The 24,987-nt window shown below is 38.9% G+C and overlaps 4 protein-coding genes across 5 annotated transcripts in view; 1 reads left to right on the forward strand and 3 right to left on the reverse strand.

Annotated features, from left to right (window-relative positions):
- Positions 1–1,815: 1,815 nt before the first annotated feature.
- Positions 1,816–6,868, reverse strand: tbp (TATA box binding protein). 2 transcript variants are annotated; one of them, XM_034876167.1, is made up of 9 exons: positions 6,739–6,868; positions 6,020–6,256; positions 5,201–5,354; positions 4,827–5,004; positions 4,522–4,609; positions 4,000–4,091; positions 3,608–3,775; positions 3,243–3,337; positions 1,816–2,290 (listed from the first exon to the last, which is right to left on the reverse strand). In XM_034876167.1, exons 2-9 carry the CDS (start codon positions 6,068–6,070, stop codon positions 2,211–2,213), a joined length of 906 nt encoding a protein of 301 aa, XP_034732058.1. In that variant the 5' UTR covers positions 6,071–6,256; positions 6,739–6,868; the 3' UTR covers positions 1,816–2,210. The 2 variants fall into 2 exon arrangements, with proteins under 2 accessions (XP_034732058.1, XP_034732065.1); XM_034876174.1 differs by having other exon boundaries at positions 6,745–6,857.
- Positions 6,869–7,873: 1,005 nt separating this feature from the next.
- psmc3 (proteasome 26S subunit, ATPase 3) lies at positions 7,874–9,655 on the forward strand. The gene is made up of 2 exons (XM_034876137.1): positions 7,874–8,857; positions 9,196–9,655. The coding sequence occupies exons 1-2, from the start codon at positions 7,913–7,915 to the stop codon at positions 9,532–9,534; spliced, it is 1,284 nt and encodes a 427-aa protein (XP_034732028.1). The 5' UTR covers positions 7,874–7,912; the 3' UTR covers positions 9,535–9,655.
- A 2,917-nt stretch (positions 9,656–12,572) lies between these two features.
- Positions 12,573–15,644, reverse strand: psmb1 (proteasome 20S subunit beta 1). The gene is made up of 6 exons (XM_034876191.1): positions 15,393–15,644; positions 14,931–15,038; positions 14,478–14,559; positions 13,929–14,058; positions 13,571–13,677; positions 12,573–13,187 (listed from the first exon to the last, which is right to left on the reverse strand). The coding sequence occupies exons 1-6, from the start codon at positions 15,491–15,493 to the stop codon at positions 13,002–13,004; spliced, it is 714 nt and encodes a 237-aa protein (XP_034732082.1). The 5' UTR covers positions 15,494–15,644; the 3' UTR covers positions 12,573–13,001.
- Positions 15,645–16,311: 667 nt separating this feature from the next.
- The window catches only part of phf10 (PHD finger protein 10), a 12,129-nt gene continuing 3,453 nt past the window's right edge, over positions 16,312–24,987 (reverse strand). Inside the window, exons 6-12 of the mRNA XM_034876123.1 lie at positions 24,565–24,714; positions 24,356–24,465; positions 24,025–24,169; positions 22,389–22,541; positions 18,910–19,018; positions 17,880–18,068; positions 16,312–16,954 (exon numbers count right to left, since the gene is read on the reverse strand). Of these exons, the coding sequence (XP_034732014.1) occupies positions 16,857–16,954; positions 17,880–18,068; positions 18,910–19,018; positions 22,389–22,541; positions 24,025–24,169; positions 24,356–24,465; positions 24,565–24,714 (954 nt within the window). The 3' untranslated portion in view covers positions 16,312–16,856. The remainder of the gene's footprint in view (positions 16,955–17,879; positions 18,069–18,909; positions 19,019–22,388; positions 22,542–24,024; positions 24,170–24,355; positions 24,466–24,564; positions 24,715–24,987) is intronic.

A 24,987-nucleotide genomic window follows, 5' to 3' on the forward strand; every position in this document is an offset into this window, starting at 1 on the left:
TGAAATGACATTTTAACTGGCTGGTATATATTAAATTAGGGGTTAGATACATCTCAGAAAGATCATATTTGTGCTACATGAAAGTGATTTAGCAAAGAAAGTTTAGATCGAGACTAACTTTTGGAAAGCAAAACAAGTTTACAACATATAATTACAGCAATTACAACATAATGATAAATGCTAAAACACAATGCATGAGTAGCGCAAGCGAAGAAGAGCTAAGAGCAGCAAAGTGGCCGAATGATTCTACACAGCAATATCTAAAGTTTGCTAACATCAGCTGCTAAACAATACCACCGGTTAGGCTTTAGCAGCAAAACTGCAGAGTATTGAACGAATTGAACAAGGGTGCATTTTCTTGCTTAGGAATTTAAGTTGTGAGAGGAATAAGGTTTTGTTTCTTTTGACGGCGATGATTACCACTTATTTTTCACCTTAGAACATAAAATAAGGTGAAATTTACCAATTGTAGTGGATAGTGTTAATATTTAGTTGCATTAAAGAATTTTTTATTATTTAAAAAAAAAAAGGAATCCATGTGAATTCATGTGAGAATGATATATTAAACGTTGTGTGTATGATTGAATCCATGCTCATTCAAAGACAGTGAATGAAAAAAAAAATAAATAAAAAAACTTTACCAATCAGGCAAATTTTTTAACTTTTTTTATAATGATTTTTTTTCCTGGCACAAATAGAGTAGATAACCAAAATAAAATATCACTATTGGCAATTGACCGAATTTGTATTTAAAACGATATCAGCCCAGAATATTACAATCGATTAAATCTGATAACGTCTGGTGAATGGTTTCTATAACTAAAAACACTAGCTTGAAGCCTACACACGTGGCTCTGAGTTACTTTAATAAGCTGAAAATTATATTGGACTCAGCTTTGATGTACAGCAAGTAAATAGTGGCGCACAGAAAATGTCATGATTCAACATCGATTTTAAGGCTCACGATACGATTCAAAATCGATTCTCAATCAAAATAAAAAAGGCTGTTTCCGTATAAAACATTACTGTAGAAAAAGAAGCAGCTTATAAAAAGATAGCCAGTATGTACACATTTATTAATGCACAGAGCTGCACATGAACAATTTCAGAAACAGAATTGCATTGGGATAGGACATGGCTTCCTGGTCTCCTGCTTGTCAGCAGCTCAGAATCACAGAGCAAAGTATTAAATATACTAGATGTAGTTTGGTATTAATTCCTAATCTCTTTGCCATTCTGCTGTCCGTACAGAAGTCAGGTGGCGGACACAGATGGAGAAACTGACGGTCACCGGACCGGAGTTCACCAAGAAGTGCCAAAAATTTATAACAACCAGCAGATTTACATTTTCCAATATTACTTCTTTAAAAGAAAATGCAATATATTTTTGAATGGCCAAAAAACAAATATGGAAAAACAATGCATAGTTCATTTGCAATTTTTTAGTGCTTGTGAATGCAAGCGAGAAGTTAAAGAAGAGGCTTACCAACAGTCTCTTCCTCATGTTTTGATTTAGATCAATTTAGTTTAACTTATTTAAGCTGTAAGAGCATTCACCTTCAGTTACTGCTTAACAGGCTGGACTTTATGTCAAAATGTGAGAATTTAGAGTGAAACTACTCACAGTATTTATGAATTTAGGACCAAGATCCAACTGTTTCGATTGTAAAAGTTACTGATTTAGTTTGACATTAACAGGCACTCCACTAAAATCTTAAACACTGTTGATTGGAATGTGGGTCTGACAGACACCAACATGTTTGGATACAATTTGGAGACTGAGCGGACAATTTATAAAAATGTAAAGTACAAAACTATTTAAAATGGCTTAAAATAAAAACTTAAAAACAGTCGTTATCAGACTGCTTCTCTTCTAACAAGCGCTTTTTACATTTCTTTACAGTCTTATGTACAATCAGCGATGGGATCAGGACAAACCGCAAAACCCAAAAATAACAGAGGAAAAACAGAGAAAGGGTTTGAAATGAACGGTCTTTGTGTCAAATACACCTTCACTTGTGATCAAAGCCCGGCAAAAAAAAAATCACCTGCAACACTGGAGGGACAAAACCCAGAAAAACGATGATGACTCACATCCCTGTGCAACAGCAGTCCACTTTTAGAAGTCAACATGTAGTTGACACTTCTTGTGAATAAAAAAAATAAAATCAGTCAAACAAAGTCGGGGGTAAAACAAGGCGCTCCGGGTTCTACGTTGTCTTGCGGAAGCCTTTCAGGATGGGATAAATATTTTCGAACGCTTCGTAGATCTCGGCTCTCACCTTGGCACCTTAAAAACCAAAACAGATATTAATTACAATGAGGTATACTGGCAATGCCTATAAAACTGACAGAAACCATGAATCATGTTCTGGAATATCTGTTCCATTTCTAACTTACCAGTTCTATTGTAGGTCATAGTGTTATGACCGATACATCAGCATGCTCAATAAGCTACCAGAAATTGTTTGTTTAAAACCATTTATTGTAATTCTCAAAATTATAAATTCTATTTTAACTATAAAACATTGATCAGTATCTGAGTTGTGACAAGACACTCAGCTCACGAGACAAGACGAGATTTAGTTCGCGAGATCGAGACGACATTTTAATATTATTTTACAGAAAATTACAATGAATATAGTCTTTTATTCAATTGAAAGTCCCAAAATGAAAACCGAGCACTAAAAAGGTTTTGCCACATACTCAGATAACTGACTTCTCTCCTGTATAACTAACAGTTACACTGTTACTTATTCCATGTGTATGGTGGAGAGTCTCGTCCCTCAGAGAGCCGAGGTTACAACGTAACCAAGCATTTTCTGGCAGTAGAAAACGCCAGACACCAAAGGTTTTGTATTTGAAATTTTGATTTTACAGTAGAGAGAAATAAAGTATAGTTTACTATTGTTTCACATTTATCATGTTCTAAAGCACTAATACATTATTATCAAATACTCAACTGATTATTTTTGTTAAAACCTAATTACTGAGTGTCTCCCGAGAACTAAAAAATAAATGCAGATTAAAAGACGGCTAGATCTGTCACATCAACTGTGCACAAAAACTCAATCAGTTTTCAATATCCTGTGAGCCGAGAAAGTGCAGCACAAGGCTGGTTTCAACAAAAAATAAGAAGCTCAACTGAAATAAACATTAATTTTCTCCTCCAATATAGTTAGATGATCATAACTACTAATAAGTGAAGTGAAGCCATTAGCAGAGAGCTTAAGAGGGCTTACCTGTGAGTACAACTTTCCCAGAAACAAAGATGAGCAGGACGATTCTGGGTTTGATCATTCTGTAAATCAGTCCAGGAAACAACTCCGGTTCATAGCTGAAACAGACAAATTATTTTATTTAAATCATTACAAGTGTTAGCTTAATTTTTTTAAATGCATAAATTTCAAGTCGCAAAAAATTCCACATAAATGCTTACAGATGATACTCTGTTTCTATAGGAGCATGTCACCAAGAACAAACCCCATCTAGACTCTCCTTCTGTGGCCCCACTCTGTGGCCACAAGCAGGAAATTCTCATAACGCAGCGGTCATATGTGGAACCATGGCTTTTACCTACACAAGACATAAAACAAACAAAAATGACCTGCTAAACTGCTGATGTGTGAGAACTAATCCTTCCAGCCGAATGGGGAACTTTACATCGCAGCTTCCAACCATGTTCTGAATCTTGAAGTCCAGGAACTTGGCAGGAAAACCGAGCTTCTGCACCACACGCGCATATTTTCTGGCAGCTAACCTCGATTGCTCCTCACTAGAAGGTGAGTTGTTGCGAGGCGGATTATGGGGAAAACAAGAAAGTTTGACAAGTATTAAGGAGATGAAAGGTGACAAGATACAAGGCAAGAAGGTGAGAACATTTTATTGAAAGATGGAGTAAGTCTGGCATCTCTACAAGAGAGATCGCTACTGTGAAAGTATGGCTTTTTATTCTGAACTTTAGAACATGAAAGATCAGCAAATAACCCGTATTCTGACCTCTTGGCTCCAGTGCAGACCATCTTCCCAGAGCTGAAGATGAGAGCAGTGGTCCTGGGTTCTCGTATTCTCATAATGACTGCAGCAAAACGCTACAAGAAATATAAAGAGCAGGATTATTACTTCAGATAGGAGTGCTTCCACAGAAATATAGCTGTGTGGAGGGATTAGGTTTTACATTTTGGACACATAATGACCCAAAATTGGTGGCTGAGAGAATCACACATATAAACAAAAACAACATGCAAGTTGGCCTGTGTGTAGATTTTCCCTATGCAGTTAGCCTTTCTGGCAATTCTGTGCCATTGGTTTTTAACCTGATATTTGTTGTTATGGACAAATCCACATTTCCCGGCCACTCTACAACACAGGTGGGGAATGCAAGTTAGCATGACCCAAAGAGTCCCAATAGAAACATTTTTGGGAAATATTTCATGTTGAAATAATTTCTGTTAAGCCCCATCACCTAAAAAGTCCCATCCTTGAAAAATAGCTGATCAATGTAATGTGTGGCAGTCTCACCTTTGGGTTGTATTCTGCATTCCTGGCTCTCAGGGCGATGGTCTTCAAGTCCAGTTTACAGCCCAGATTTACAGTTGATACTATGTTTCTAAAGTAGGGAAAATGAGAAGAGCACAGAGAAAAATATAAGTAAGATACATAGAAAGAAGAAAGAATTGTTCAAGCTTAATTTGAACGGTTACCACTGACTAACGTAACATAACAAAAGGGAAAGTGTGTGTATAGCTAGACAATTTCCAAGTGTGATTGGTACAAGTGGCATAAACTGATACTTTGACGACTTCTCCATTTGATGGGATACATACTGTAGCTGTGGTACTATTCCAGAGCTCTCAGAGGCTGGTGTGGCCGGTGTGATAGGTGTCATGGGTGTCAGCGGGGTGTGGTAGAGCGGGGTGTTCCCTGGTAACGCTGTGGTTGTCGAGCCTGCAACTGTCTGGGAGTGGTAAAGCTGAGGGGTCTGCCCCGACGTTCCAGGAAGGCCTGGAGAATAAAGAACATATTATTTCCTCTATTATATGAACCAATGTTATAATTAAACTAAGGTTCCGACATGGATGATCATTTTATTTCCTCAGAATCATAAATATAAATGGGGAGGACTCCAATTCTTGGGGTATTATGATCTGACCTCATAACACTGGGAAAGGATGGAATGTGGCTACAGTGTGTGTTATACCTGCGTTTGCCTGCTGTGCCTGCTGCTGCTGTTGTTGCCTCTGCTGTTCCTCCAGTATAGACAAACTGTTGGTGTTCTGGACGGGCTGGGGTGTCAGACCTGAGCCATATGGCATCATAGGACTGAAGATTGGCATGCCTGGGGTCATGGCACCCTGCACAAGGACACAAAAAAAACTGAGTTGGGAATTGAGCAGAAAAGCCACATTGGGAGCAAAGGATACTGAAAAATGATAATGCAAAAATCCATTCATTGCAATGAATATCATTGGTACATGGGTTGAGGTGTATTTTATTATATATTATTTTAAATGTCAGGGACCATGCACAGTTCAAGCCCTGTACCAGAGTTATCTATCCAGCTATTTTACATCCGTGGTCCCTGGGCAAGGGTGTTAAAAGAGCAATACAGACAATTCTATCAAAACAGATAGAAACTTAAATATTTAACAAGCATTACATAACATATAAACCAATCTATAAAAATATATATTCCATGTTATAGTAAGATCAATGATCACATAGTTGATTTTGCTTTCAGCCAAGTATTTAAGGAAATTTTAAAACTGCTGCGACTTGCACAATCTCTAATGTCTATATTACCTGTGAAAGTAACAAGTAACTGACTTAAAAGATGACTTAAAACATGTTTCAAATCATTGTTGCCACATGTTAAGCTTGTTTGAGTAGCTATTTTCAAGTGTTTTAACGTGGATGTGCTGGGCAGCTACAGCAAGCTAGGACCTTGCGTTGGTGAGAAGGCAAATTTATTTTAAAATGTCTTAAAATGTCATAAAATACTTGAAACTAGTGTTGTTACCTGAGGGGAGGCCAGCCCCTGGAAGGGTGGTATACTGTTGTTCTGGTCCATCTCTTTAGCTCCTCGCGTTAGTCCACTGTCACCCAACAGCAGGAAGTAACTTCACACAGCAGGTGCTTCAAAGTTGTGCGTGTAGAGTCTATTTTACAGCGAACACCGACTACAGTGGACTGGGCACTGTAGAAAAACCCTCTTCTTCTTTCTTCTCTTTGGCAGCCCCTTTGCCTTATGCTTTGACTGAAAAGATGGACAGACCCAATGAGACAAGCTTCATTACTGGTAGTTATTAAACACAGTGGCTCGTCAATGTTAAGCGAAAAAAACGTAAGAAATGACATAAAGCTGAACTTGTGCAGCTGCAGCGGTGGCGCGAACACATTCGCTGCTTAAGCTTTAACATTACTTAACGTAAGCTTGTTCATTTATTTTGGCCCCAGTGCATTAAGTGCACTTTAAGTAGTTTAGTGTGCAATAACGGGTGACAAATGTGTATATAACTTTATCCAATTAGTCTTCTAGCAGGATATTTTGACAACCTCCGAAATGAAACATAAACACACAGGCTAGCTGAAGTTAGCCGCAGAGCTAATATTAGCAACACTAGCTAGCTAAAAAACGCGTTGTCGCCACAGTTAAAGCAGTGACTTTATGTGCTAAAAAGAATTGCAAATCCCTTTGACATTTGCCAGCGCACCACAGTGCAATGCCCGTCAACTTACACTCACACTCTCGCAGTTCAAACCTCCACACGCACCAAATGACTTCAGCCTCAGGTTTGTTTCATCCTCAATCTTGTTCCGCGGCGCTCATGAGAGTCCTCGTCGGCTTCTTCCGGAAGTAGAATTTTTTCTTTTTTTCAACACCTTTATTACAAAAAAACTAAACATTTCAGACAAATACTTGTGTACAAATAGTGATTAAAACGTAACATGGGTATACATAAACTTCAATAATACAAAGTTATGCTAAGAGACAAAAAGATACAGTATTCTTATAGAAAGAGAACACATAAAACAGGGAAATTGTGGTAACTTCTGTTGCATTTACTAAAGTAAAATTTAGCAAATAAAACCAATACGTTTGCAATAAATTACATGTTACAATTATCATGTGTTAAAATATAAAAATCAAATTATTACACCCGATGTAGATATTATGATTAGTTTTACACAAGAGATAATTTGTCATTCAAGTCAACTGAACTGAATGTTAACAATTGTAAAATAAATGTGTTACAGATTCTGGTTTGATACAAAAATTACAATTCTTTTCAATATCTAATAATTTGGATAAATACAATATTTGTAGACAAGTAGTGTGTAAACATTCAATGCTTATTTAATCTTATTGGTACCATAGCCATTCCATATAATGTTATCCAAACCCCTTTGCCCTGAGACTTGATATTGAATATTCTTGCACTTGAACTTAAAGAATAAACAATTTGTTATGTGTTTTATCATTGTATGTATACATACCAGAATATTTGGGGTTAATATTTTATATTTTATAAAAAAGTGAAACTGGGAAAATAATTCAGTTTCAGGATAAAGGCATTCTTATATGTTTTTTAAAAAATGTGATAAAAAAACAATAAGTAATTTAATTCTTACGAAAAGAAGTAAATCGTTAACTGCATCAATGTAACAAATCTTAATTCTTAAATCGTTACACTTATAAAAAAATTAAAAGTTCATAACTAAACAATGAACTGTCAGCATGACATATATTACTTACAAAAACAATACCTTTATACTTAAAGACAGATTTTCTTTTTTTTACAATGTCTACAATATTTCCCGTTTTGTGTGTGTGGAAAAGTTATGTAGCCAGGAGCCGGAAGTAGAACCTTTATTTTCTGCCGTGTCACAGTTCACCGCAGACAGAGCAAAGATGGCGTCCCTGAGTGACAAATCAGTTTGGGACGAAGTGGAAGATGGAATCGGTGAAGAAGTGTTAAAAATGTCCACAGACGAGATCGTTCAGCGAACTCGTCTCCTCGACAGCGAGATAAAGATTATGAAGAGCGAAGTGCTGAGGGTGACCCACGAGCTGCAGGCTATGAAGGATAAAATCAAAGAAAACACGGAGAAGATAAAGGTGAACAAAACCCTGCCGTACCTTGTGTCTAACGTGATTGAGCTGCTGGATGTGGACCCCAACGACCAGGAGGAGGACGGGGCTAATGTGGACCTGGACTCTCAGAGAAAAGGAAAGTGCGCCGTCATTAAGACTTCCACTCGACAGACCTACTTCCTGCCCGTGATCGGGCTGGTGGACGCCGAGAAGCTGAAGCCCGGAGACCTGGTGGGTGTCAACAAGGACTCCTACCTGATCCTGGAGACCTTACCCACCGAGTATGACTCCAGAGTCAAGGCCATGGAGGTGGATGAGCGCCCCACAGAGCAGTACAGTGACATTGGAGGGCTGGACAAGCAGATCCAGGAGCTGGTGGAGGCCATCGTCCTGCCCATGAACCACAAGGAGAAGTTTGAAAACCTTGGCATCCAGCCACCCAAGGGGGTCCTGATGTACGGGCCACCTGGCACTGGGAAGACCCTCCTGGCCAGGGCGTGCGCCGCTCAGACCAAGGCCACCTTCCTGAAGCTGGCCGGTCCACAGCTGGTCCAGATGTTCATCGGAGATGGAGCCAAGCTAGTGAGAGACGCCTTCGCGCTGGCCAAAGAGAAAGCCCCATCCATCATCTTTATCGACGAGCTGGACGCCATCGGGACCAAGAGGTTTGACAGCGAGAAGGCTGGAGACAGAGAGGTCCAGAGGACCATGCTGGAGCTGCTCAACCAGCTGGACGGATTTCAGCCCAACATGCAGGTCAAGGTAAATATGACGCCACCAAAAAAACCTGTCTTCATGTTTATATAAACTATGCATACAGTATATTGACATTCTTGAGTATCATTATGGGATTGGACTCAGTAATTTCTCTGTGTTGTTACTTTGACAACAAAACTGTGTGTGTGTGTGTGTGTGTTTAAAAAATTGGGCACACAGGACAGCTCAAACTTAAATGCTTTTCAAACTACTCATTAAAAAGTTTAATGGATTCAACCAAGTTTACTTTTTTTTTTTACTTAGCTCCAACTTTTCTGTCTCTTTAATGATCACCATAAAGTATGATGACTACAGTATAACTACATACATTTATTTTATTCTAGGTGATTGCTGCCACCAACCGAGTGGATATCTTGGATCCCGCGCTGCTCCGTTCAGGTCGTCTGGACAGAAAGATTGAGTTCCCCATGCCAAACGAGGAGGCCAGAGCTCGCATCATGCAGATTCACTCCCGCAAGATGAACGTCAGTCCTGACGTCAACTATGAGGAGCTGGCCCGCTGCACCGACGACTTCAACGGAGCCCAGTGCAAAGCTGTGTGTGTGGAGGCCGGCATGATCGCGCTGCGCCGTGGGGCCACAGAGTTGAACCATGAAGATTACATGGAGGGAATCCTGGAGGTTCAAGCCAAGAAGAAGGCCAACCTTCAGTACTACGCCTGAGTACACTACCTGTGTCCATGTCTGTGTATGATAGAGCCTTTGATTATTAAAACAGTTGTTGAGGAAACACTTCGTTACAGTTGCTGATTTGCTTGGGTTAATAAAAATAAATAAAATGTCAGAGTGTTTTAGTTTTTTTTCCAGCTGAGCATAAAAAGGAATGTCTTTGTTTTCACTCTTCCAGGAGAAATTATATCACAGATGGTATCTTATTAAACAGAAGCACAGTGTTCATTCAGTCAAATGTAGGTTCCCGCTTGCAAGCTTATATTTAGTTATTTAGGTAAAACATAAAGCATAATAATACATTGCTAGAAAATTAGACACCTCACACTAATTAGATACACAATATAATCCTGAGAAGAGGTAGTATGAGGTAACTGCAGGAAAAATGGAGCCATAACAGTCTACAGCCCAATACCCAAAACCCACAAGTCATTTATAGTAGTGTAGAATATAGTATAATAGAACTATGAAGATTTGTTAATACAATAGCAGTAACACAATAGGACAATTTCTCGCCATATGTTTTGAATTTGCCAATGAAAGCAAGTTTCCCAGTAAGTCATTCCACTGAGCCCTCTTGTACAATACCTAATTGTGGAACTGGGACATCTAAATGGAATGGGGCCATCATACTAGTTTTGACTGTATTTTGTTTCTGCTATGACAGATTGAAATGTCTACAGTGAGAGGCCTACAGTCTATAGGAGTAACTTTTAGATGGGAATGACGTGTTTTATCAAAGGCATGCTGTGTCTGCTTTTGTTCATTTCAACCACACTGTGCATACTAAGACATGTTTATTAATGAGAGAACCTGCTGTAATTTGTGGGAGTAATTAAAGACACCATAACCTCTAGGGATATGCATACGTGGATGGAGTATTGCAGAGCGGTGGTCCTTAATCCTGGATCAGGTGGTTTACTGCTGTTAATTGAAATCCTCTTGCATTTCAGCTCATAAGATGATCAGAGAACAAATTAGTACAGCTCAGTCTTCCCCAGGACTGGAACAATGAACAAAAACTACCAAACCAAATAATAAACTACTTGCACAAAACTGGAATATTTCATTTATGTATAAGGACAACAGTGTTGCTCTAATTCAGATCAGTGGCGTGTACAACAGTGATTTTGTCAATCTCAACATTGTGAAATAAAAAACGGTCCACTTGATGGATACAGTTTGTCGACAAACAACACACAGGGGGGTTTGAAAGTTTGGACACCCCAGGTAAAAGTTTGTATTAATGTGCATAAAGAAGCCAAGATAAGATGGAAAAATCTCTCAAAAGGCATCAAATGACAGATTAGACATTCGTATAATATGTCACAAAAAGTTAGATTTTATTTCCGTCATTTACACTTTCAAAATAACCGAAAACAAAAAAATGGCATCTGCAAAGGTTTGGGCACCCTCCAGAGTTAATACCTTGTACCTTTGGCAAGTATCACAGCTTGTGAACGCTTCTTGGAGACAGCCAAGAGTCTTTCAATTCTTGTTTGAGGTATCTTCGCCCATTCTTCCTTACTAAAGTCTTCCAGTTCTTTGAGATTTCTGGGCTGTCTGTCACACACCGCTCTTTTAAGGTCTATCCATAGATTTTCATTTATGTTGTTGTAAGGAGATAGTGAAGGCCATGGAGCAACCTTTAGTTCACACCTCTTGATCCACCGGGGATATTTATATGTGTTTAGGATCATTGTCCATTTGTAGAAGCCATCCTCTCTTTAACTTCAGCTTTTTTCACGGATGGTATCAAGTTAGTGTCCAAAATTTGCTGACATTTTATTGAATCCATTTATCCTTCTATTTCTGAAATGCTCCTTGTGCCACTGGCTGCAATACAACCCCAAAGCATGATTGATCCTCCCCCCATGCTTTACAGTTGGACAGAGGTTCTTTTCATTAAATTCTGTGCCCTTTCTTCTCCAAACGTACCTTTGCTCACTCCGGCCAAAAAGTTATATTTTAAGCTCATCGGTCAACAGAACTTGTTTCCACAAACATCAGGCTTGTCTATATGTTCATTTGCAATCTTCAAACGCTAATTTTTGTGATGAGGACGTAAAAGAAGTTTTCTTCAGATGACTCTTCCATGAAGACCATATTTGTACAAGTATCTCTTTATAGTGGGATGGTGTACCACAACTCCAGTGTCTGCCAGGTCTTTCTGGATGGATCGTGCAGTCAACGTTGCTTTTGACTTGCTTTTCTCACAATCCTGCGAGCTGTTCTGTCTGATATTTTTCTTGGTCTTCCAGATCTGCTTTAACTTCCACTGTTCCTGATGACTGCCATTTCTTAATTACACTCCAAACAAAGGTTGTTGGCATCTGAAAACGCTTTGCTATCTTCTTATAGCCTTCTCCTTCTTTATGAGCGTCAGCTATTTCAGTTTCAGTTTTCTAGAAAACTGCTTAGTAGAAGCATTTAAGCATTTTAAATGGGCATTTAAAACCTTAAGATTGACATCTCAATCATTGTCTTTCCAGACGATGATTGAGAACAATCCCTGACACTGTCAGGTCTCAGCTTTCCAAAGGGGGCGGTGCATGCTATAAACTCTGCAGGGTGCCCAAACTTTTGTAGGCACCTTTTTTTTGTTTTGTTATTTTGAAAGTGTAAATGATGGAAATAAAATATAACTTTTTGTGAGATATCACACGAATGTCTAATTTGTCATTTTATGCCTTTTGGACATTTTTCCATCTTTTCTTGGCATCTTTATGCACATTAATACAAATGTTTACCTGGTGTGCCCAAACTTTTAAACCCTACTGTATTATAGTGGATTAGGTCAGCGTGGCTTTGGTTCACTCAGCTAAGCATGGTGTTGCCAGATGCTACTGTTGTGTAAAACTGACTCAGAAAACACTATCCCAGACAAATCAATGTCTTTAAGGAGAGAAAAGTAATACTTGATGATTCAATTTATTTTAGGACGACACTGAGAAAAGCTTAAGCTACCCGAGATGGAGTGTGTCCCTCTTGTGTCCATGTGTGTAGAACACGCAACGAACAAGAAGACACAATTTTTCAATTCTTTACATTTATTAAGAATGTAAAAAGAACAGCAGGGTATGTATCCTTCCAAAACATAATGAAAAATCCAAACAGGAGATGAGTCTAGGCAGAATGAGTGAACAGGAGTGTTGATTTAGAATAAGATTGCTAGAGCACAAATACAAGGATGGAATAGCAGAAACTGAAGGGAATAACTGTAGTAAGCAGTACCAAATGGTTGATTTCAAATGATGGAACCTTTGAGCAGATATAAAAAAAAAAGAAAAGAAAATGGAAAATCCGCTCCCCAGATTAAGCCTAACCAAGTGGCCACTAGAAGCAGATTCTGGATCAACACTCCTATTTTCTGAAACGTTTCTAAAGGGGCCAACACCAACAGGTGAATGTGGAAAGAACAAACCAAAGAGAAAAGCAGAGAAAGGGGAACTAATGCCTCCTCAGTCCTTTCTCAGTGGTACAGTCTGCTCACTGATGCCCTCCTTAGTGATGATGCAGACCCGAAGGGCGTCCCCAGTGTAGACATCTCTCTCTGCGGCTGAGATGAAAACATCTTTGACCAGCTGAACCGCCTTTTCCTGAGTGAGAGGAACGTGCTGCACACCCTCCATGTTCTTGAAACCAATCTGGGGAAGAACGTTGGAAAGAGAGACAGACGTAAGCGTACCTATTCCGTTGGAAGGAATCTTGGTTGGAGCACTGCATTGTCTGAATATTTGATGACTAAAGTTGGGTACCGATCACATTTGAACTGATACCTGGGTTTCAGTACCAGTACCAACAGTACCTTTTTCAGTATTTTGCTCTCTTTGTAATAAAGTGTAATTTCAGTTGTAATAAATACATCCAAACTTCTCAATTTCGAAACTGTTAAAATTAGAACATTGTTATTTAGAACATTCTACAGATCACACAAAATTATGACAAATTAGGCACCCAACCATACTGATGACATAAACATAATGGGATTATGGAAACAAAAGGTCTGCATGCAATGGGTAATATTTACCTGGTTGTCCAGTAGTGGCTGTAGCATGGCACTTGCTGATCCTCCAGCCTTGTAGGTGTCTCTCTGGTAGGAGCCCACCGGGTCAAAACTGTACACTGCTCCCTTGCCTACATTAGAAATATTACAAATAAAAAGTGTTATTACAAAGACCATAGTCAAAGTGATACATTTACAATAAGGTCCCATGACATGGCGCTCTTTGGATGTTTTTATATAGGCATTAGTGGTCCCCTAATAACATATCTGACAGCAAGGCAGGCTGGGGTAGCTCATATGAATATATATAAAAAAAAACCCTCAAAAAACAGAAATGTTCATGCCATGGGACCTTTAATGTCAGCAGCATTGGAGTATATACCGTGTTCATCCAGTCCTCCGATGATGTTGTAGACGTAGTAGGGGAAGAACCTCCGGCCGTACAGGATGGTGGACAACATGGCTGCGATGGCGCCGCTGGTCATCGTCTTATTGTTTGAGTGTTTGTACATCTGAGAGAGAGGGCAGGGTGTAAGTTACAATTAAGTAACCTGCAACATCCAATGGAGGTCTTGTAGGGGTGCAGGACACAATGCACTTAGAGAAAAGTAACAAGGATGATGTCCTTATTGTTTTTAATTACCCAAAGTGACACAGGACATTTTTAGATATAGATATTTCACTGTAGGAGATTTTTAGGATAATTCTGATTGAAAAATATAAATACAAATGTCATCATTAAGGAGGCACACTGGAATATCTGCTTTACGTAAACACTGTCTTGGATACCATTACAAAAGACGCCACTAGTGTGCAAGTAGAAGCAAGACAGTCAGCAGAATTAGATCATTTTTAAAGCTGCCAACACACGTGTCATTGTTTTCCTTCAGGATGAGACTAAAGAGAGAAAAACCATGCTGCACCAGCCCACCTTTAGTCTAGCATCAATGATTTTAGTCAGAGTCAAGCAGTCTCCATGAAAGCCGCTGCAGCCAATGACAGTTGTGTCTGTCCTGTGAGGGGAGGAAGAAGCACAAAAACAGTGACGATCAGCATATTAAAATGTTCAATGGGCTTCGATTCATGTGGCTATGAAGTGTTTTTAGCCACAGATACCAAATAGTGCTTTGATAAAGCTAATCGCTGAGCACAGAGCGGGAACCAAATACACTGCCCATCTTTAGAGTAGTTATACGAGCAGAGCTGCTGTGACTTCAGCGGTTGCATTCCCAATTTAACTGATCAAGGCTTTTAACAAATTCACACAGAACTATAAAAGTAGAAGGTAAGGCGGAACCGAACGGCTGAAGATTGACATGTGGTGCCTTAATAGAGCCGACCTGCCCTTCACTGATAGTGCAGTTAAGTGATGGTGCAAACTTACAGCTTGTAGCATTTTGGTGAGTCGCGGCTGTGGATTGAGTAGCCTTCACTCAGCCTGGTGTCGGAGGCTACGATGGCGAAGTCTTCCCCAGCAACAGCTAGTACGGTTCTTGGGTGGGGAGACAAAACACAGTGTAGTTTATGAATCTTATAAACCACCTCACCACAGAGAAAAAATGACTGTTGTCCCAGTCACTGGCTAACGAAAGCTAAGATACTGTTTCGAAACTGAAACTGTTATTAGCTAACCTTTGTCTTTATCTTAACTTGCATATTAATATTAAGTGAGGAAGCTCTGTGTCTTGGACAAAGACACTCTGCTTCCGTACTTTTCATCAATTTAACTTTTGTTTAGTTTCATTTAGTTAGCTAACGTTAGTTAGGACAGCCCAATTGGATGTAAACGTTAGCTAGAAGGCTAGCAGGCTAGCAAACCAGAAAGCGGTTGAAAAATCACACTCACCCTCCGTTGAAAGAGTATGGTGAGAACCGGTGCTCTACTGGACCAGTATAATGATAATCTCTCATCTTCCCTGGGTCTTCAAACGTATGCGAAGAAAGCATTTTTATTGCAGGAAAACAAAGGTGTTAAAGATTTGGTAATGTAAACTCGCTGTCTCACTGCAATATGGCAGCCTCTTCTTTTAGTGTCAGACACCCGCGTGTTCAGATGTAATCTGAGCAAGAGCGCCCCCGCAGGCTGTTTGATGCAGAGCACGAGGTCATGCTTTATTATTTGTGTGTCACTTAAAATGCAGATACACAATAATTGCACATTCCAGATTTGCCGGACTGTAAGTTATTAGACCAAAAAGATCTATGGGACATGTCTTGAAAATGGCATTAATATAAATTAAATTATCTGTTCAATAACTGAATGCATCAAAATTTTACATTAAAATCCCCACAAATAATTCCACAAATACTCAATTTCCTGCATATATTTTGCTCAAACATTCAAGGACCTTTAAAGGCTCAAACTCTAATAAGTCCAATAGGTAAAACATGACAATAAAAACTAAGCAGTACAAATCATCCTTTTCAGTACACTAAAGATTGTTTTGCTCTTTGGTATCAAAACTAGGATTCAATTAAACACTAAACAATATGGAAAGAGATAGGAGTCTTTTAAAGTATATTTTTATTGAAAAAAACAAAACAAATGACTTAATTACTTAATAATTCAGTGACTATGACATTAGCACCAAACTGCAAACAAACTGCTTACCGAGGGACAATACAAAATACAAAAATCATTTAAAAAAACAAACAAAAAAACATAAAAATATCTTTCAAGCTGACTGCAAAAATATCAGCTGACTAATCATTGATGATGGGTGGTTAGTGTCAATGTGATTGCAGTGAGTGGTTACATTTTTAAAATACAAATCAAAAGTCGATGGCTGACATCAAATTCAATACATGTAAATTGAGACACTATGTATCAGTAACCAAGACTCGCATAAATAGCTTCTGCAGCCATGTTGATCACAGCCCGCGTCTATTACATTTCATCACACAGAACCAAAAGCACCATGTCATCATTTAAGACAATACTTAAACAATTTGATTTATTTTTACTGGCCTGCCGCATTAAATACATGTTAATTAAAAATACAAAACCAGACAAAAATGTTTTGAGAGTAACTAAATTACATCAGTGAGCTCGTTGACATTGAGGTTTTTTTTCAGCAGTACAGGATCAAAAGCACCATTTGTTAGACTAAAACAAATTTCCGACTGCAGAAATGAGTTAGCTGGCTGTTAGTGGTCAGCAGATCACAGGATTCAGTGCAGTACATTTGGATGGATTTAATTTACAGATTGGCTGTTAACATTATTTAGCTTCTGCAAATGATTGAACAAATGACTTGATGTGCGTTTGTGTTGAATTTGGTCAATGTATCGTGGTTAATGATGCTGTGGATCATTTTTGAGCTGACTTGGCCTTCTTAGGTGTTTTGGCTCCTCCCTTCTTCTTGGGTGTGGTGAAATCTTTGTCGCAAACCTCACATACCCAAAGACCTGAGGAGACCGAGAGAATGAATGAATTGCTATAAAAGAGACAAACACAAAACCTTTTTTTTTTTAAAGCAGGTACACTAATTGAATGTCTATAATAGAAATTGTATGTGTAAGTGTCTTTCTCTCGCTCATAGTTAGTGATGGGCAAATGAAGCTTTGGGGAAGCACTGAACCACTTGGAGGAATTGTTTTGAAAATGGGTTCATTAGCAGAAGCTTTAGTCACAGCAACCTTGCCTGTTGAAGTGACAAGGCTGCATCTAAATTATCCCGACAAGATAACAGGATGGACAGGAGGCTTTTAGACTAGTGACAAGCACGTATACTAACAATTGGATTCATTCATTCTTTTTAAAATAAAGATTAATGAATTTGTGTACTGTATTAATGGGTATTGGGGAAAGAGTGCTGGGGAAACAGAGGATGTGCTGGGAAAATATGGCACAAGTTGTGTGTGCTTGTGTAACTATGGCCAGGGGGTTTGTGGGACAGGGAACACGCAAAGATTTGTATTAAGGAACACTATTTTTTCCACACTTTCTAGACTGAGCCTGTTAATTTTTTTGCTTACAACCTCTCCACATTTAGAGAAAATTCGTTCAGAGAGAACGGATGACGCCAGCAGTTTTGGCAGTTGCAGTGGCAGCACCTAACTGGTTCCTGTGTCAGCTGATTCATTCAGAGAATGACGCAGTTGCTGCTTCGGACGTCATGTGTCAAGTGATTCCATACCAAAGCATACTCCGGAGCACTGGTTCAAATTGAATTGTAGTTAATGGTTTGAAGCACGTCTCGAAGCTTCAGAGTCAGACTGCCATCACTACTCATAGTGTTTGTTACCGAGTTTAATGCCAAATCCAGACTCCTGTCTCCCCATGTCGTTCATGTGTGTGTGCGTGTGCGTGCGTGTGCGTGCGTACACTTACCAGTAGGTATCGAGTCCATGCCTACGCAGAACGTGTGGTATCCTCGGTCACATTTGTCACAGAACATCATCTCGTCCTCATGGTGGGGCTGCTGACAAACGGTGCACGTCTTACACTCCATACACTGCCAGCAGTACGTCTGGATCACACCCACCAGCTCCTTGCTCATGTCCAAGCAGGATGGGTGGCCTAAAGTGTACGGACACAGATTCACATGCACAGAAGCAAACATGCATAAACAGAGCCGCACACACAGAAATAAGCAAACACCGCATACACACAGACACAAAAACACAAAAGACACAAATTCAGACATAAGGTGAACAGGCCCTTCCACTAAATTCATTGTCCTGTTATTTCAGAGAAGACACCACCATTAAAAAAAGAGACATCTAGAACCTACTCACATCTATTCTAAAATAAGTATTGTCAGAAATACTTAACAAATATACAGATACCCTTTGATATAAAGCAGGACTATCTAAAAAACAAACTAGTTTGATGATTGTGTGACATGTCGTAATCGTAAGGTTTGATCCAGCCTTTAGATGAATAGCTGCACAGACACTCTTGTTGGTGTACATGTATATCCTTTTAAGTGAATTATATGTTACTTGAAATTACACAAGCTTTACTGTTTAAATGTCAACACTCACAGCAGATAAACAGGACAGTATAAACATTTACGTCCAAATGTAAAACTTGCTTTGCTTACACACAATAAAATTAAGTTGACTGGTGGTACAATGGACAACTGAACATTTACTTTCACCGATAAAACGAAATGGTCCATTAGTCAATGACAATCACTTCAATCATCTGTTAATTGTATGTACCACTGATGTTAAATGATGAATTAGAGTCAGATGGAAAACTGATTAATGGTTACTGCTTATGTTAATAATTTTATAATGGGGATAGTTTAGACAAAAACAAATACACCTGGCGTTAAAAGTGGCTAAATTGTGCTGATGTTGTACAGTACATATAAAAAACAAAATATAAAAAACAGGGAACTGTGTGAACTCACCGCTGTTATCACATTGGGAGCAGTGAATGAGAGCCTCTGGCTTGCCCCTCTTGTTGGCTTCTTTACCCTTCTGGCAAATGCCACATATAGCATTGGGAATGACCTTAGGCTGCAAGGGCAGAATAATGCTATAAAAACCATGTGTATCCTTGAAATTGTAGTTCAACAACAATAGTAGTTCAACAAATGTTCAATGCCTGGAGAAAAACTCCACTTTTGGTGGCATAATACATGAATTACGTGTTGATTGATTAAACACAAATTGCATCACTTGGCATCAAAGCTTCCGTCCAACAAAGTTTGTTACCGATCTAGTTACTTGTTGTTTTTAGTATTTGTGGCAAGGAGCATCCCCAGGTTACTGGGCCTCAGAGCACTAAACATAATTCTTCACACTAAACTGCAACAGTGCACAAAGTACAAGACATTTGAACCTATCTCAGGGTGCAAATACCAGAAAAGTATAGTGACTAACAAGACCTTCTTGCACGCATGTGACACCTGTAGTCTACGTTAGATTTATTGTCACTGTAGTGTTAGTATAGCAGACAGACTAAGGATCTGGCAGTTGCTTTCTAAACATCATACCTGTCAGTGCAACCGGTTCAGAGAGGATAGAACCGGAGCAGAAGATAAGGAGGATTGGGGCTATTTAAATCAGTATGTCACAATGGTAAAACCTTTAACCCTTAAAACTAACACCTCTACAGGAAGCCATACAATTAAAACAGAGATGTTTTAATTATTTTATGTTCAATATTTTATATATTTGGACCGTTATTCACAAGGGAAACATGACTAACTAAATCCTCAAGATAGTGACACCCTTCATTAAAATCTCTTCTGACAGGAAGTGAGCAGGTTATACTTATTAGCAGTGGGAACAAAAAACTAAGGGACAATAAAGGACATGGTTTGGTGACGAGGAAAATCCAGGACTAGAAACAAAGCAGAGAACTAAACTACAAAGACAAACAGCAGCAGGAGAGGGAAATAAGATCATGTTAGAACTGGACGCAGCCCCTTGTGTACATTTTCATACATACTCACTATACATATGCAAATATACATTTCTATTTCAAAATTGAACAGTTCCTACCTTTGGCCTCGTTGCATTACTGAAATCTTTAGTGGAAAGATTGCCCCTATTGCTATTGTAAACTGACTCTTTATAACTTTAAAAATGTATCTGTGGACACATGAAATGCTTACATTACAAGCAGTGTCCAGCCAACGTTATCAGGTCTAATGAGTCTGCCTAATGCCAACACATCTCTTCAGTGGAGACATCCACACAGAAAAATAGAACATGAGCAGTTCATGAGGTTGAATCCTGTTTTATTCTATATTAACTGAATTTGGTCAAACAAAAAAATGCTGTATGTGATGCACATAAAAAGAAAAAAAACTCTCAGAGAACTCACTTTCAGGCATGCTTGCTTTATATAATCTGGTAGCTTTTGTATAGAGTCATATATCTCTAAACATTATGTATAATTCAGACACTGAGGCATACATACTGAGAAACAATTACGTGGGAACCTTTTACTGGCTGACCACACAGACTTTAGATCAGTGGATCGTATGGTTTAAACATCATGTTTTCACTGTAACTGAGATTTCTATTATGTAAATAAGTGATAGGGTAATGCCAACCTGTTAGCTGGGCCTCAAAACTCGTCTGCCTCGGCCAAATGATGTACATTATCGAATGAAACTGAACTACTCAACCTCGTGACAACAATGGCCCTCATCAATCATTCCCTTATTCAATATATCTGACATTCAACATAAAAACCTTTTGAGCTCCTTCTGAAAATCAAACCAGCACCGCACATTTTTGGGTTGACTAAAAGCAATATCAAGGAAAATATTCTTAAAGTAAAATACTCATAGTCAGATATAATCTGATTAATATAATATTAATGTATGCAACTGCATTACACAGTGAATATTTGTATCTCCATAATGTCTCATCTATGTATAATCTTAAAATATCCTGGAATCATTAACATATCATGTTAACCAGAGCTACAAAAAAATGGATCATACATACTTGACCTTTGTATGCTGCATTTTTTTTCCAAAAATAGAAATGCCTGAAAGCTTTTACATATCTAAGTCTTTTTGTACTCATCACAAATTGATAGAGTACTGGTACATTATGTTACTGACTAATTCTAGTGAATTCTTGCTACCACATGCTATGTCTTTGGGATCAAAAGCATATGCAAAATGATCTGATGACTAACGGTCAAGTCAAAGCGAAGTCAAACTTAAACGCACTAAAACGGGTAGCTGTTTTAAACAGACAATAGAAAAGGACCATGCCCACACCACAAAGCTGAGCTGAACTCAACTGGACGTACCCAGTTCCATCATACTCGTATCAATGGTAAAATACCAGCAAATTTTATCTGTTGAATATTTTCTTCTGCAAGGCTGGGGGAAAATTAAACACAAATCAACTAGCACAGTGGGCTGTAGGGAACAAGTAGTACACTGAAATAATACTATTTTCCCATCTACAGTCCTTTGAACATTTAGATTAAATGCATTTATTTAAAATGAGTACGAAAAACGTGCCATGACTGGGTGTTAAAGAAAAGTAAGCTGGTGTGGGGTTTGTCCAGCAGAGTCAAAAACCTAAACAGACAGCAACTACTTCTAGCTCAGCTCAGCGACAGTGTGAACAAGGTCAGCATGGCCTCAGTGCTCCAAGATGACATAATAGGGACAGGTAAACCCCATGTCAAACAACTGTTTGATACTAAACAGTTTAACAGTACATCACATGGTGTAATAAACAAAGCATATTATCATACCAATAAACACTGAAAACATTAGGGTTAAGTGCATTCTACACTTTAGATATAAATGTTAAAATTCTCTAGTGTTAACATCAACTACGTTTTTAAAAGCAACCACAAACTGTATGTGGTTTATATTTTCTATATTAGAGTAACAAAACGACTTTTCTTTTCAAAAATGAAACAGAAAAACTAGCAGCCAACATCCAAATACTTGTCTAGGAAGTATCTTTTTTTTTTGACAAGTGAGGACAGACAAGAGGTATATTAAAGACATTCAAAAGGAAAAACTTCAAAAAGTTCTAATTTGTCTTCGCTGAAAACCCCAAAAAGTGCAGTGAAAAAGAAACAAGTGTTCCTTTAAAATGTTCTTATTGCTCACAGAAAAAAAAGCCATGTGGCAATCATAAAAACAAAAACTGAAGACAGGACCCCCAGTGTTTGTGTGTGTGTGTGTGTGTGTGTGTGTGTGTGTGTGTGTGTGTGTACCAGGTTGTCCCAGCTGAAAAGCTGACAAACTGTAGAAGTCGGAGAACAAAGTGAAGAAAGCTAGTGAGGGGTGCAGAATGGATTGAGTAAGGGAGTGGTAGCAGTAGAAAGAAGAGGAGGGGGGGTATAAAAGTGCTGCTGCTGTTGTTGAAGAAGAGTTCAGGTGCTTTTGTCCTCTACCTTGTACCCTGGGGTGGCTTTGTGGGAGGCAGAATGGCGCTGGCTGCCATCTTTCCCCGGCGTGGATGTCCTGTCTTTGGCCTTGGACTTGTTGCCCAGTCTACCTCCTCCCTCCTGGCTCTCAACGTCTGTTGTATTGCCTGAAGAACTGTCCTGTAGAGAAAAGGTGGGAGGAAGAGGGAAGGCCAAAGGGTTTACGAGTGATGTGAAATAAAGCATTTTATTAGCTGAGTCAAGTTTAGTAAAGGTAGATTATTGAGTTGATGCCATCTTATTATTATTGCCACTATTCATCACACCCTCAACCGGCAGAGTCAGACACCAACTGCCAAGAGCTTAGGTCTGTCTGAGGTTTCTTCCTAAAACGAGTTTTTACTCACCACAGTCACACTAAATGCTTGCTCAACTAGGTGGACCCAGAAATGTTGAGTACATGAAAGTTTTATTGCAGTAACGTAAAGTATGGGTCCCCGTTATACATAAACTGCTGGATGCTAATTTGCATATATTTTTAAAATTAGCCCAATTAGCATTATTAGCTTCATCGTCCATTTTGATCACATATTTTGCACTGTATGGCCAATTTCTAAAATATGTGATTGGTTTTAGAGGTTTTCAAAGGATATTGACTTTATTTCTGGCATTTTCAGATTTTAAAGCGCTAATTATAGTACATATTTTGATTTATTTAGGCAAATTCTGATTACTTCCAGGCATAATTATAGGTTATATTTATGGTAAACACAGTAATCTTACATTTCAGAATCATGACTGCACTGTGAATCCCCTCCTGACACTTTTGAATATTCAATTATTTTTGGATAAATGATGAATCTTTGTTTGGCTGAATGTTATGTATTTCTGGAGGAAATAGCAATGTGGGTATTTGACATTTCTTGGATCCTGCAACAGTACGACACATATTCATGGGGTAGCTCTTTAAGACACCCAATGATATGGCATCCCCTAATCACCATGTGTGATCAACAAACAATGTACAAATATACACTATATACATGCCACACAAGACACTCACTAGGGCAACACCCAAATGGCTGCCGAGGTTGGTCTGAAAGTTGCAGGATCCAACAAGGACCCAGTTAAAACTCAGCCAGATCCAAGAGGGCCTAACCTCCGCACCACACAAAGCACACACTGGCTACCACCTTCAGGCAAACTGCTGTGCCTCACAATTAATTAACCAAAGGCAGCCTCATCACCTTCACTATCCTCATCTGTTCTGACATCATCTTCTCCAGACTCTTCATCCCTGTCTTTGTGTTCTTGGTGTTGTGTAAGTATGTTGCAGCATATACCATCATTACCTTTGCAGGAACAATAACTGGTACAGGCCAGACCCACAGCTGTACAGCTGCACTTTGCTGATGTGCAAGGTTTCAATTTTGCTTTGCAACCACAGCAGGTCTAGACCTACTCTATCAGTAAAGTGTCTTGAGATAACTCTTGTTATGAATTGATACTATAAATAAAATTGAACTGAAAAATGTATAATAAATAAATATATAAATTAATAATAAACTTCTACCATTAAGCATCTGTACCACTAATCCATCACTGATGGTTGATCTGACACAGATAGGTTACTAGAGGAGTTGTACACAGCCTAATGTCTTACAGATGACTTGTTCTTTTTGTCACCCTTGCCATCCTCTGCGTCGTCTGAGTCTGGTTCTGAGTCCAGCGCAGGGAGCTCTGGATCTAGTGGAGGCTCGAACAGAGCTGTGTTCAATGGCAAGTATCGCAGCTCATTGGGAGAGTACCTGTCGTTCACAACACAATGATGTATCAGGATAAAACATTCAGCATAGCAACGAATAATGCAGGCTGAAAGCCTATCCAGAAAACACCGTTTCACTTAGGAAAAGAGAACATCATTTTGAGTTTTTTATCTTAAATACATAGAGGCAAATTGTAAAGCCAAGCAATTATCTAAGTGTGTAGTGTACCTTTTGTAGTAATCTTGGAACTGTCCTGGAATAAGAGCCACAGGGTAAGGCCCTGTCTTTGTCAGGTCTGGAGCCAGCACCTTGAACCTGCCCTGGGGCACTTGGATAATCTGAGAAAACACACAAAACAGAATTTTGTAAGACAAAGCTCTATTTCTAGATTTGTGTAGAATCTCGTTGAGTTAGCTGAGGCACCTGTTTGGACTTACATGTGTTTGAAGGTCAAAGTACGCCCTCCTCTCTTCCATACGCTCCCTGTTAAAATTGCTATTGAACTCTGCAGCTTTTTTAGCTGCCTTCTTAATGTACTCAGGTACCTTGCTGGCCTCCACCTTCTGAGGGTTCTGCTGCTGCATTTGCTACGAAAGACAAAAAAAAAACTGTACAGTAAGACATTAGTACATATATGTACATGGATGTTGGAAAACATTTCAATCATGACCACGTTCTGTGGTTTGGATCCTATCACCTACTGGCTTGGCAAGCTCAAAGAACAAAGTGACACAAAATGTTGTTTGGTTCACAGTGTTCTGAAGGTTTAATGAGACACACAAGGATATACAGTGGGTACGGAAAGTATTCAGACCCCTTTAAATTTTTCACTCTTTGTTTCATTGCAGCCTTTTTCCAAA

The sequence above is a fragment of the Etheostoma cragini genome, chromosome 1 (assembly GCF_013103735.1).
Source record: "Etheostoma cragini isolate CJK2018 chromosome 1, CSU_Ecrag_1.0, whole genome shotgun sequence".
Taxonomy (NCBI): domain Eukaryota; kingdom Metazoa; phylum Chordata; class Actinopteri; order Perciformes; family Percidae; genus Etheostoma; species Etheostoma cragini.

What these genes read in the sequence shown, in the direction of transcription:
- tbp (XM_034876167.1), bottom strand. Translation starts at nt 6,070, where the DNA reads ATGGACCAGAACAACAGTATACCACCCTTCCAGGGGCTGGCCTCCCCT. An exon ending in GGCACAGCAGGCAAACGCAG is followed by an intron (nt 5,005 to 5,200) that starts GTATAACACACA and finishes TTTATTCTCCAG; the next exon opens with GCCTTCCTGGAACGTCGGGG. An exon ending in ACACATCAGCAGTTTAGCAG is followed by an intron (nt 3,338 to 3,607) that starts GTCATTTTTGTT and finishes TGTCTGTTTCAG; the next exon opens with CTATGAACCGGAGTTGTTTC.
- psmb1 (XM_034876191.1), bottom strand. Translation starts at nt 15,493, where the DNA reads ATGCTTTCTTCGCATACGTTTGAAGACCCAGGGAAGATGAGAGATTAT. An exon ending in TCACCAAAATGCTACAAGCT is followed by an intron (nt 14,560 to 14,930) that starts GTAAGTTTGCAC and finishes CTCCCCTCACAG; the next exon opens with GACAGACACAACTGTCATTG. An exon ending in TCATTGATGCTAGACTAAAG is followed by an intron (nt 14,059 to 14,477) that starts GTGGGCTGGTGC and finishes CCTCTCTCTCAG; the next exon opens with ATGTACAAACACTCAAACAA.
- psmc3 (XM_034876137.1), top strand. Translation starts at nt 7,913, where the DNA reads ATGGCGTCCCTGAGTGACAAATCAGTTTGGGACGAAGTGGAAGATGGA. An exon ending in AGCCCAACATGCAGGTCAAG is followed by an intron (nt 8,858 to 9,195) that starts GTAAATATGACG and finishes ATTTTATTCTAG; the next exon opens with GTGATTGCTGCCACCAACCG.